The sequence below is a fragment of the Cyanistes caeruleus genome, chromosome 15 (genome assembly GCF_971803275.1).
Source record: "Cyanistes caeruleus chromosome 15, bCyaCae1.hap1.1, whole genome shotgun sequence".
Classification (NCBI taxonomy): Eukaryota; Metazoa; Chordata; class Aves; order Passeriformes; family Paridae; genus Cyanistes; species Cyanistes caeruleus.
The window spans coordinates 3,510,842-3,523,476 of record NC_141715.1 but is presented as its reverse complement, the minus strand read 5'-3'; the positions used below and the strand labels follow the sequence as shown (position 1 = coordinate 3,523,476).

General features: G+C 46.7%; 1 protein-coding gene across 18 annotated transcripts in view; it reads right to left on the bottom strand.

Moving 5' to 3' along the window:
• UIMC1 (ubiquitin interaction motif containing 1) overlaps positions 1-12,635 on the bottom strand; it is a 39,928-nt gene that overhangs the window by 18,507 nt on the left and 8,786 nt on the right. For 10 of the 18 annotated variants that reach the window (XR_015276848.1, XR_015276847.1, XM_023935828.2 and 7 more), the window contains exons 3-5: positions 8,574-8,661; positions 3,409-3,533; positions 1,910-3,067 (exon numbers count right to left, since the gene is read on the bottom strand). Coding sequence is in view for 14 of the 18 variants with exons in the window: in XM_023935828.2 (XP_023791596.2) it covers positions 1,910-3,067; positions 3,409-3,533; positions 8,574-8,661 (1,371 nt within the window). In the remaining 4 variants the exon portion in view is untranslated. The remainder of the gene's footprint in view (positions 1-1,909; positions 3,068-3,408; positions 3,534-8,573; positions 8,662-12,635) is intronic. The other 8 variants (XR_015276850.1, XR_015276849.1, XM_086852320.1 and 5 more) reach the window with 1 other exon arrangement.

Sequence of the window (12,635 nt, the reverse complement as noted above, 5' to 3'; positions counted from 1 at the left end):
GTTTCTACACTCAGCACAGCCTAAGATCTCCCACCAGCCCCACCAGCAGAGCAGCCCTGGCGGCACTGGGGGAGCCCCAAGGCAGACCAGGCAGCAAAGGGTCTCCAAGAGATGCAGCAAGGTGGAGACACGACAGCTCTGGGCCCCTCCTTTGTTACTGCCAGTGGAATTGTATTTGATAGAAGGAAAAAAATGGAGACAAGGCACAAGCAAACATCAAACATATCGATTTTGCAAGTAAATCACCTGCTCTGGCCTCAGTGTGCGACTGCACAGAGAGGCGAGAGAAAGGAGCTACCTCTCATGCTGGGTGTGATAAAGCAGATGAAAAGGCATTTAGAAATTATTTTCTCTCATGTAAATAGAAGACTGGCAAATTTTGGGCTAGGGTTGAAATTGTAACGTCTGCTCTCCCTCCCTTATTTTTTCACCTCAAAAATATCAGAAAGGCTACATCTCTCGGCTATGGCTCTGAGACAGCTCCTGTGGTCAAGAGGAATAGGTTACAAGTTACCACTCAGCACCACTAAAACCTCTTTTCTCTCCGAGAATTAATTAGGTATTAGCATTAAACAGATAATATTTTTTAAAATACCACACAATTTTCAGTACTGATTAAAAGTTCATGCCCTTCCCAGCTGCTGTAGCTTCCCAAGGGCTTTAGAGTACACATCCACAGACCTCCAGTCACCCCAATCTTCCAGTATAATGACACCTTCATTTCCAGAGGAAAAGCTACAGAAAAAAAAAGTGCAGTTTGCTTTAAGAACCTCTCAGGTCTTTTGTATCTATCCTAAGGAAATGAAAAAGGGCACAAGTCAGTTCCTTTCCTCTGCAGATCACCTCTAAGGCTTGTTTAAATCTCCATCTGCTAAACCAGAGCCAAAGCACTGTCATGAAAAGTCACATTTCAGCACAGGCTGCTCTGCTCTTCTTCTGCAACCAAAAAATGCAGACATGACGTTTTTCCTAAGTGTTCAATATTACAAGACAGAATATAAATATCACAAAACAAGTTAAGTATCTTTCTAACACCAGGGTAAATGATCAAATACACTTGAAAACAGGAACAACAGAGCCAAGGCTTCAGTCATAGAGAAGATAAAGTTATACAATGATCCAGGAGTGAAGTCATTATGAAAAATGAGGGTTGGAAAAGGCTGACACAAACCTAAAATACAGCAGTAATAAATACTTCATCTGACTAGCAATCTGTTTAAACTTAGCAGTGACAGAAAGCTGCCTTCCGCTCCAGCAGGAGAGCCCTGACAGAGACAGAGGCTGACACCTAGTGTCTAGCACACACGAGCCTGAGAGAAGGTGCCCAGCACCAGGACAAGGACAGGGAGCACCACCGTGGTGACAGATCACCAGGGCAGGCAGAAGATGCCTGTGACCACACAGAGACTCTCCCAGCCATGAGGGAAAAGAGCTCTTCCAAGGGTGAAGCACTGATGCATGCAGACGAGCGTGGAGGGGCAAACAGGAAAGGCTGCACTGCAAGGACAAACCCACATCTCTGTCTGCAAAGGGAAACCCAGAGCTCCCCACACAGCCACAGGCTTATAAACTGGTTTACCAGAGCTGGTGGTGGTCAGTATCACCTCTGTGCCCTCTACCTTGACACGCTGCCAAGCTGCACCCTTCTGAAACGGATCAGTCGGATGTGTCGGTCTCTGGAGCACTAATGATGACTGCCAGGCTGGCTCAATGGCCCCTGTCTTGTGTGAGCTGGGTGTCAGCCTGTACACTTCTCTCCCTTCCACAGTAACCTGTGTGGCTGGGGGAGGAAGTCCTTAAATTTAAGAGGGGTATTAAATAGCAGTGCCTGCTTTGCAGAAGGGACTGAACCGTAAAATGGACAGAAGGGCATGGCTGCTCAACCTCTGCTCAGTGGCGAAGCTCTTACCTGACAGTAGCTGGTGGTCGGTTCATCATCAGAATTGGAGTTCTTCTCTTCTTCCATGCTGTGCCCTGGGCTCTCTGCCTCCCTCTTCTTTGAAGGGTGGAGCCAGGTGATGTTTTCAGACTCCTGTCCCTCTGTATCTCCATCTTCTGTACCATCAGCAACCCCATTCTCCCTGCTTATCTCCTCTCCTTTCCCAAGCTCATTTTGGCTCAAGGAAGAACTGGGCACAACCGGGTTACCAAACTCCTTCTTATGCAACAGCTGTCTCTGAGCCTGCTTAAGGCTCTTCTGGTAAACCTCCAGCTGACACAAGATGACTTTGGTGTACTGGTTGGGGTCCACCCCTTTGGGGCAGAAGGGGATGCCCCAATAATAGTGCACTGTGTCTCTTGCCTCCTCCCGTTTGTGCTTCTCCTCCACCGCAGTCAGCATGCAAAGATCCGGGGTACTGCCAGACCCCTCATTCTGCTCTGCTTGCTCTGTGGAAACACAGACCTTGGCAGTGTGCCCAGGCTGCGAGCTGTGCTTGGTACCTGCTCCTCCACCGCTCCTCCTGGGACTGTCACACTGTTCTGTGGTCCTGCTCTTGCAGAGCATGGCTGAGCTCCCAGCACCAGCTTCTCCCACAGAATGGCCAGTGCAGGGCATAAGCTGCTCTTCTGATTCATGGCCTGCTGCTTCAGAAGAGCTGGAGGGGCTGGCAAACAGTCTCCGAGGTGTCAGTCGCCAGGAGCCTCCTGAAGCCACCTTGCCAAAGGTGGGACTCAAAGACATGAAGTCCTCTCCAAGAGTGCTGGGTAACATGTTACTCGGATCTCTTTTTGCTGGTGAGGAAGACTTTTCACTTGACCTTGTCACAGGCTGGCCCTTCCCCGGAGACACGATTATGCTGGATACTAGTGAGCTTTCCACGATTTCCTGGCTTAACCTCCTCAACACTACCAAGGGTCTCCGGGCGACATCCATCTGTCCATTCCCATCAGCTCTGGAGCTCTGTGAGTTGGAGCTGCAGTCAGAGGGAGGGGTGTCAGGGCAGAACGCCAGGCCTCCCAGGATCTCAGAGCCTTCTCTCTCAGCAGGCTGGCTTTGGCCCTGTGAATCCAGTGCTTCCACTGACAGCTGAGGAGTTGCAGTCGATGAGTCTGAGGGCTGACAGCTCTGGAAAACAAAAGGTTGACTCTCCTACAGACATGTTCTCTATCAGCACAGCACAACCAAGGGTTCCCCCAGCACGCTGGCAGCCATCACCTGGACTGCAGATCCCCCTACCCAAAATCAGAACTCTGTACCTCAAAACAGGGAAAGCTGGGGTTAGACTTATGTCCCTCTCACTAGGAACAGTACAAAACAACTACTCTGAGGCTGCTGTCATTCCAGTTTGTGCTGGGGATATCTACACCCTCCCAGTAGAACTTTCTTTTGTGCAACATGGTAAAACAGGCACCGACAGCAATGTTGCTAAAGAACCCTAGTGAGCCTCTTCACAGAAGTGCACTTACACTAAGGCTCTCAGCAATGGCCTTCCTCAAGAGCTCCTCCTCTTCCTCTTCCTGACAGTTCACTTGTCTAGCTTCTTGCTCACTCATTTTCAGGGCCAGTGCAAATTGTTCCTCTTCAGTCATCTCTACAGCAGAAGAAACAGGATAATGTCAAGTCACAGCTGCAGGTGTATGTAAACACTCAGTGAACATCCAGCATGTAGGGAAAAATGGGTGAGAGTCCCACCTCCACAGGAGGAATACAGAGAAAATTATCTAAACCTCAGCTGTCCTGAAAAGGTGTCACCAAAACTGGAGCAGGCAACACTAAATGAGAAAGGTAATTCAGGTCAGGAACTTCACCTCAGGTTTGTACAGCAATCTAAGCTCCCATTCCCCAAGTATATTAACTGCAACATGACATTTTATTTGCCATCAAACAACACACACTGCAGCTGCAGAATGCATGTTCAAGGAGAGAGGAAAAGGACTCCAAAGGTTTCTAAAGTGTGCTCATTTTTGTATCAGATAGGCTCAGAGGCAAGGTAGGATAAACAACACATCTTCTTTAAAACACTTTTTTACTAACTGAGTAGCACATCTCACTCTCTTCTGACACAGTTACCTGCAATACCACAGGAGACCTACCCAAGAGAAAAAGAGCTACATGTTGTTCACCCGGAGCTGCAGGTGGAAAGCTCTGTGGAGGATAATATTACTTGCTTGGTGGTATTATAGAGGATATTTCACATGCATACATCCCCCTTCTGCACACATCACCACTCCACTGCATCACTAAGTCACTCATGCATGGGAAACAGGTTTCCTACAGTTGTAACTGCTATTTCAGCAGAAAATTTATTCCTGAAATATTCCTCGCTCCAATCAAACCAAAAGTCTAGACTGGCTATGTAGAAACAAAGCAGCTAGTTACTTTGGAAAACACTTATTTACTTAGATTCAATCCAACACTTTCACTCTGCTTAAAATACACAATGTCTGCAGAATGGAGTGCAGCTTGAAAAACAACTCAACAGCACTCTCAGGAGCTGAAAAATACATCTTCTCACTCGAAACAAATTGACAGATTTCCTTCAGAACCCGCTCCCTCCTCCAGGCAGAATCCTGCACGCGCCATCTCATGCATGAACCAAAGGCTCGCGCTCTCCGACAGGCTACAACATCTTTAAGACATGCCATTTGAACAGGGAGGCTGCCCAAGCACAAAACATGCCTGCACTGCAGCCAGCTCTGGAGACAGGCGTTTCCCTGGGTAAAGATGCATTCATAAGTTGCAGGCTCCCATTTTCTATCCCATCCCCTCCCTACCAGCTGCCACCCAAACACAGCGGTGCAGCTGTGCTCTGGCAGTACCGCAGCCTGCCCATGACAGCTCTGCTGCAACCAGGAGCATCCACAGAGCAGAGCTTTGCTCTGCCCTTCCCCCAGCTCCTGGATGATGGCAGCAGGATCTGAAGCATTTTTGGACTGATTACCTTCAGATTTCTTTATGTGTCCTAGTAAAACAGCACTTAGCTTCAGGTTGTTGGTTTGGGGTGGGGTGGGGGGTAATTCCTTTGAAAATTAAGAAAGAGGTTGAAGGGAAAGCAGATTGCAGCGCTCTCAGGGCTCATGGGGATCTTTTGTCCTTGGACAAAGTCACTCTGTGATGTTACAGCCAGGAGGGACCAGGGCAAAAAAAAAAAAAAAAAGAAAAAACAAGCATCCTTTAATGGAAAGCACAGTCCAGTGTATGGCAATAGCTCCCAGCCCCAAGAACAGCAGCATTAAACAGCATATCACAGAGTCAATTAGGTTGGAAAACACCTCTGAGATTGAGTCCAACCTTTGCCCAATCAGCACCATGTCATCCAGACCATAGCACTTAGTGCTACATACAGTCTTTTCTTTTTCCATAACACCAAACACCTTCCAAGCATTCAGAAAGTGTGTGCTGATTTGTTTTCCTGCTCAGACCATCGCAGCAATCAGGCCAGATCCTGCAAACTCAGACATGTGCAGGAAAACTGGTGCACATGATCAGCACCCTGCAACACACGACTTTCCACGTGCTTCAACAGGGGCCTGAGTGTTTGCCAGTTCAGGCTATCAACATCCATGAAGCTTAATAAAAAGAAACATTTTTTTGGCGAGTTACTGCTGTACATTTTGTTTTCTTCTCCCTCCCTGGCACAGCAATTTCCCCTCTGGGGACAGGGAATGTGCCAGACAAATGCTGCCTCTGGCAAAGAAACCAGTGACAAACAAGATGCACTTAGTGCACGTTCCAGTTGAGTAGGTGCTCTGGAGATGGGGAAAACTCGAGTTTAAATCCACCTGGCATTACTGTGGGGAGAGCAAAGAGCAGCTCTGCTTATGACTTCCAGCAGACCTGACCTGCTTTAAGCGGAGCTGACGGTACTTGATGCTCCAGGACTGATCACTTCTCAGCACTGTGTGTTTTATTAAACTTGATGCTGATTGCAGCCGTCATAATTTATGATGATTAGAAACCCAGAGCGCTGCGTTAGCCCCCGACCACTGTGTGCAAACAGAGCTGGGCAGAGAGCTCGGAGTGTGTGGCAGGGGCTCCACAGATCCCGGGAGAAACCACCCCTCTCCATCTGGACCGATGCTCAGCTCACACTCATCATTCGCCTGCCTTGCAGGAGCCCATTCCCAGGGGGAAGCACCAGCGCTGGGAATTCTGCATCTCACACTCCAAAATCCTCTCATCACACACGTCCATCCCAACGCAGCAGGAAATCCCAGCGCCTCTCTGGGGACCGGGGCATCCAAGAGACCCGCAGATGGGAAGGAGGGGTCAGAGAGAAACTGTTTTTAAGATACGGCAGCCCTAAACAAATTAAACCATTTCAGAACCTTTTTAAATGCTAATACGGCAATTTGCAAAGCGATTTATGTTCCATTTTGACATTTGCAAAGTGAATTAGATGCAAAACCCCACTAGTTGTAGTTATAACACTTACTAATAAGAGATTTACTCAAAAATAACAGAAATGCGGGATCTCGGTATTTTTACATATCCAAAGTACAATTACAGTAAAAACATTCAAATGTGCTTTAAAGCACCGACTTCCTCCGGAAAAAAAAGAGAGAGAGACTTCTTTAGGTTTTGTATTTCCATTTATCCTGTCAGGATGAAACGTCACAGATATATTTTAGTTATGGCTTTAGGTTAAATTTAATAAAACCACAACAAAGCAAAAAAGGGAGGATATGCTTTAGAACGAGTGCCTGCCAACATCCAAAATTTTCCAGTTTTGAGGAGAAAGAACTTGCTCTACCCAGAAGCACCCAATCTTTACAAAAGACCAATTTGCCTCGCAATTCAAAGAATTTATTTAAAGACACTGGGAAAAATAATTACTACTTCAAATCTTAATTTGCCTAAGAGCAAACACCAAAAGTCTAATTATAGCTTCCCACAAATGAGAACAGCCCCCCCATCACATGTGCTTAAATAAGCCCCCACTCTGTGACCATGAGGTACCAGGCATCCCCAAACTCAGAGGAGCACACTAAGAAATAAAAAAAGGCAGCTTTTGCCCCAGGAAAAGAAAAACTATTATCAATAATTTCAACTCCTAGAAACACAGCAGAACTCCTCTGGTATAGAATGTCTGGAGAGCCGGCCCTGTCTCCTGTGGATTTTCTGGAGCACACTGAACACCTTTTGCACAGCAGCAGCTCCTGAAACCCTACATGTTCAATGATGCAACGAGGACATCAAACTTCAGCAGATCCCTGCTCTTAGCACCATATGCTTGGTCACATTTTAGTGGCATCTCCAAGGGGGGTTTCAGCTTTAATTTGGTGTTCTGTTTCCTTTGGGAGAAAAAGAAGAATAAGAAAAAGAACTCTTTCCCCATCTCTGACTTTGCTATCTTACTTGTTCAGCACAGACATGCACAGTGGGCTGCAGCTCCCACAAAGAGCTGGGCTGTTCTGTGCTATGGCCTTAGGCCTCTATTAAAAACAATTTAATTCACACAAGCCCTGTGAGGACTGACAAGCCCAACTGCTGCTGCTTGCAGAGCACTGGCGTGCTCCATTTTGTTCAGTGATTGCTTTGGGTTTTGCAGGAGGCAACATCTCTCCCATTTTAAAACATCCTGAATTTTACATGCAGGATGGACCACTGCCTCACAGAGCACAGGAACACGAGTGGGGACCCTCTGGGGCCTGGCTGCTGTAACATGTAGGGCTTTACAGGGAGCAGAGGTACGCTGGCCATGTTCAGTGGGCCCTCCTGCCTGTACATCAGAATATGAGTGGGAACATCCCAGCCTTTAGCATCTGTTCACAGATTTATTGTCCATGAATGCATTTAATACCTTATTAAAGCTGTTGATACTGACCTCTCCACAACCTTCTGTGACACAAACTTCCAGGAGTTCACCCCATGCTGTGTGAAGCATTACTGTCCTTCACCCATTTTAAACCTTTCTATTTCTTGCTATTTCCACTGATACACCCCAGGAGCTGGTAAACAACAGCTCTGTGCTCAGCTGAGGCACTGCTTTCCCAATGGGAACTCTGATCCCACCCTTCTCTCCTAACAAAGCAGCCCCAAGCTTTCCAGTCTCTCCTCACCAGGCAGCTGTTCCACTCCTTCATGACTTGGGCTGCCCTTCTCTGGATGCACCACTGTGTCCTTGCAGAGGCCAGAACTGCACACAGCGCTGTGACAAGGCTGCACCGACACTTTATATAACAGCAAAATGACATCAACCAAATCCCTGGCTCTTAACACCCTTCCTTATGATGCCCAGCGTTGCTGGCTGCTGGTGCTCTGGCTGCCCCCACACTGTGAGCTGATGATTTCAGAGAACTGTCAGCTGCAACTCAGATCCTTCCTGAGCGGCAGCTGTCGGGTCAAAGCATTGTGATGTTTCAGGGACAGACAGGAGCAGAGGGGCCTGGACAGGAAAGCAGTTTGTGACTGACGGTGCTTTCAGATCAGCCTCAGACAGTTTTGAACCCAGTGAGGTATCTACACTCTCACACGTTTATTTTGGAAGTGCAAAGTTTAGCCCTGTGAAGGGTCTCTTCTGCATCCCCAGCCATGTCACAGCCTTGCTGCAAGGGAAATAATCTCTAACACAAAGAGCAGAAGCTGCTCAGCACCAGACAACTTCCCCAGCCCCACAATTGAGACCTACGTGCAATTTTTCTTTTAGCAGCAAACTTCGTTCGATCCAGCTGCTTTGTTCTCTTCTTTTGCAATTCACTCTCTTCCTCTGACTCCTGCTGAAATGGAAAATAACATGGTGAGTGCGTGCAATATGTAAGAATTACTACCAGCCCCCTCCCCCCAACTACTCAGACACAAACACTGGTTCAAGAACAAGCATCTATTTGTGTGAAATTTGAATTTCAAACGTAATTCAAACACATTCTGTAACTATTAAAAGCTGTGTGATAAGCATAACGAGCAAAAAGAGTTACAGACTGACATAAACAGAGAAGTAGGAGAGACAATAGACTTCATGCCAGTCACCACCATGCACTGCACCTGCTACCCATGATTTCAGAGAGAATTTGTTTGGCCTTGCTAAGACATTGATGTTTGAAGCACTCAGAATAGAAAAACAGAACCTTTTTCTAACTGAGCATCATACACCTTTAAGCCAGGACTGTTTCTTGCTATGCTTCTAGTACTATGGCAATGTACCCAGACAATGCCAGGTCATCAAAATTAGAAGCCCTAGCCATTTTTGGAGACCCACACCAATGCACCCTGAGGGTAGGAGGGCCAGCTGTATTTTCTCCTCATGCTATTCTCTCATTGTATTCATAGAATCAAAGATTGGTTTGAGTTGCAAGAGACTTTAGAGAACATCTCATTTCAACTCTCTGCCATGGGAAAGGACATCTTCCACTAGACCAGGGTGCTCAGAGCCCCATCCAACCTGGCCTTGAACACTTTGAGGGGCTTCCACAGCTTCTTTGGGCAGTATTGCCACAAATATTTCATTTTTGAAACTTGAATCCTTCAGAAACTTGTTGTCTTGAGGCTCCCTGGAACAATACTCCCACGAACAACTTAAATGTGTGCAGCTTTAAGCACAAAGACTGCAGCACAAATGGGCACAGGCTTAAATGACACAAATTTCTGCAAGTTGCTGTCCTAACAGCTTAGGCACAGGCACACACATTACCCAAGGCTGGCACTGGACCCCTTCCAATTTGTCTCTCTAAATCAGGTAGGATTAGAATCAAATCCAGTGTTTCAGGCAGAGGCCTGGCCAGGATGAGCTTTGCACTGCTCCCTCTGCAGCTTTGAGTTTTGCTGCCCATGAGACACATCAGCCACATGCTTGTGCCTCATTCCACCTCCTCTGCCAAAAGGAGGGTTCAAGGAGGGGAACGTGGCTTGGGCTACTTTAACACAAACAGATACATTGATTATTTTCAATTGTCATCCATTTCTTTTGTCCTTTGCCCATGTTTCTGAACCTGTGAAGTCCTTCAGACTGCACCTCTGTGCTGAGCTTTGTTGAAGACATCTCTAGCTTTAGTGTTATCGGTAGTTTTTATTAATCTATATACACCACTTGCTCCCTCTTACAGATCATTAATGAGGATGTTAAAACACACACAGACCTAATATTGATCCTCTTGGCCTCAGCTTTACATCTCCCCCAGATGAGCCTCTCCTTTGTTCATCAGCAGCTCTTACTGACAGTCTTTTAGCAGGATTTCAATCCAGGAATGTTGCTATCTAGACCAAATTAAATTATTTATCCAACTAAGATTTTGCAAGACATACTATTAGGTGGTTTCCTGAAACCTTAATACATTACAGCTTTTACATGCCCTAATACCTACACCATTCCTCACTTCCACTGACTTAAGAATCACCTCACAACACAGCAGCAATCATGCTTGGCAGGTCCACACACACTCACACTTGTGCCTAAGGGGTTTTCTTCTGTGACTGATTCCTTCTCTTCCCCACAGACTGGTTTAGGTATTCCCTTTCCAAGATCTGCCACCATGTCTCCAAAAGGCTGCTTCACATCCAGTCTCTCTTCCTAGGAGATGGATGCCAAGCTCCTGCTCAGGAGGTAAAATCCTCTCTTCCAGGGCCCTGGCATAGTGCCCCTCTGCAGTTCTCCATAAGCCATGGGATCTCTCAACCCAAACTGCCCTGCCTTGGTCTGCAGCAACAGCCCCATGCTGACGTTGTGGGCTGCTCACAGCTCAGGGGATGGGGAACAGTCCATGGGATCACAGCAGCATTGCACTAGGATTATACACTGGAGGAGGTTCAGCAACAGCTCTCCTGCCCTCCCCCAAAACCCTGTCTAACAATGCTAAACCCACCCCAGCTTAAAACAGGGGCAATTTAATCCTAACAGGCTCTGTAAATCCCCAGCTCTTCTCTCCAGGCATCAATCTTCCCCTCATCACTCCCGCACTTGCTGGAAGGTCAACCCTGACACTCTCATCTGCAGCTCTCTTCCAGGGCACGGATATGATTTACGAGCACACCAAACTTTCCAGGGCTGTGAGTGCCTGCTCTGTGCACAGAGACACACACTTACAACACACACCACGGGACAACACAGGGCTCAAACACCTCCAGGGTTCCGAGGGGAACAGAGCGCCCGGCGCCAGGTGCGCTGCCCGGATCCGCGGCACAGCCAAGTACGTGCCTCGTGTCCCCACGCTGGTCCTGAAGAATCTCAACATTTACATCAGTGGCAGGAGCAAAATTATTGCAGGACACGTGTTGTACGAACCTCATACATTCGAGAAAGATGCTTAAATTGCTCAGCAGCATTCTACTGAGAAGCCATGGTACAGTGAACCGCTGAAGCAAATCCAATTAATCCTGATGGGCCAAAATATATACACACATCTCAATTCCAAGAATTCTTAAGTCTTCTTTATTTTTAAACCCAGAAAATAAAACATACCTTTTAATTAGGATTTATGGCTGTTTGTACCTCTGCTGGGAGAAAGCCCCACAGGCCCCAGAGTACTCTGCATAAATGCAGGCGTGAATGGTAGAAACAGAAGGGGCCAAGAAAATTCAGACAAGACAACAGGGCTTGCTCTTCCTGACCCAACCTTTTAATGCTCATCTATCTACAAGGATAATAGGAACTCAAGGGGCCACTCAACCAACTGCCTTTCTAATAAGATCACTAGTCCAAAAATAATCTTAATCAATTAAAATATTCCCAAACTGCAGCCAATACTCTTAGTTACAAGGTCATCTCCAACACACATCTTCCAAGGGAAACTAATTATTATAGCGGAGGCGAGGTAGGAACTGCACACCTCTGCTCAGTGCCAGCCTGGAGAGCATCCTTCCTCCTTTGCTGTCAATTCAAGGCATAACGGCCAGAAGGAACCCAAATTTTCTTCCTGTGTGTCAGGCTCTGCACTTTAATTTATGATGCTCTCTTATGAGCAATTTCACTGTTAGCATTGTACACAGATCAAGAAATAGACAGGTTTCCAAATTCCTTACACATTTAGTGGAAGGCAGCCACTATTCTTCTTCCTTGTTTTTGTAACCTGCTTGGTTTCACCAGACAGCAGGAAATCAAATTCCCATTTTAAAAATGCTTTTGCACGTACTTAAGAGAAGCTGACTCTGCCAGCAGAAACAGATACAGCTCCACTCATTTCTAAAAACCCATAAATGGAAGCCAGTAGCCAGCATCCCACATCCTGCTCCCTCAAATCCACATGATAAACCACAGAAATCAGCTTCTACTGACTCAGGGAAGAAAAGGCTACAGCAGAGTGTCTCCACCCCTAACAGCGCAGACTGCAAAGTCAAAAGGTCTGGGTAATTTTACTGCTCAACAGCAGTTGACCATCTAACAATAGGGCACAGCCAAACACCACACATCCTGCATGGGAAATATGCAGATGAAAACCAGACTAATTTATTTTTAAAAGCCAATTAGATGTTGGAATTGCCATGTTTGGCTCTTGCCAAGGCTGCTGCTGAAATTAATATCTCACCCTACTTTATTAGTCTCTGACTTCAGCTCAGAATCTGTTTCAGCTTTGCTCATTAGAACAAACCTGCTGGAAGTGGAGATGAACAACAAGACACAATGGGGCTCATGCCAGAATACGCAGTTCCTGACACAGGGAGAAAGGACTCTGTAGGAAAAAGGGCTTTTATTGGGCTCTGAGGAGCCTGGAATCAGATCAATCTGATTTTCAACAAGTGAGCTCAGCAGAGCCATGAAGCC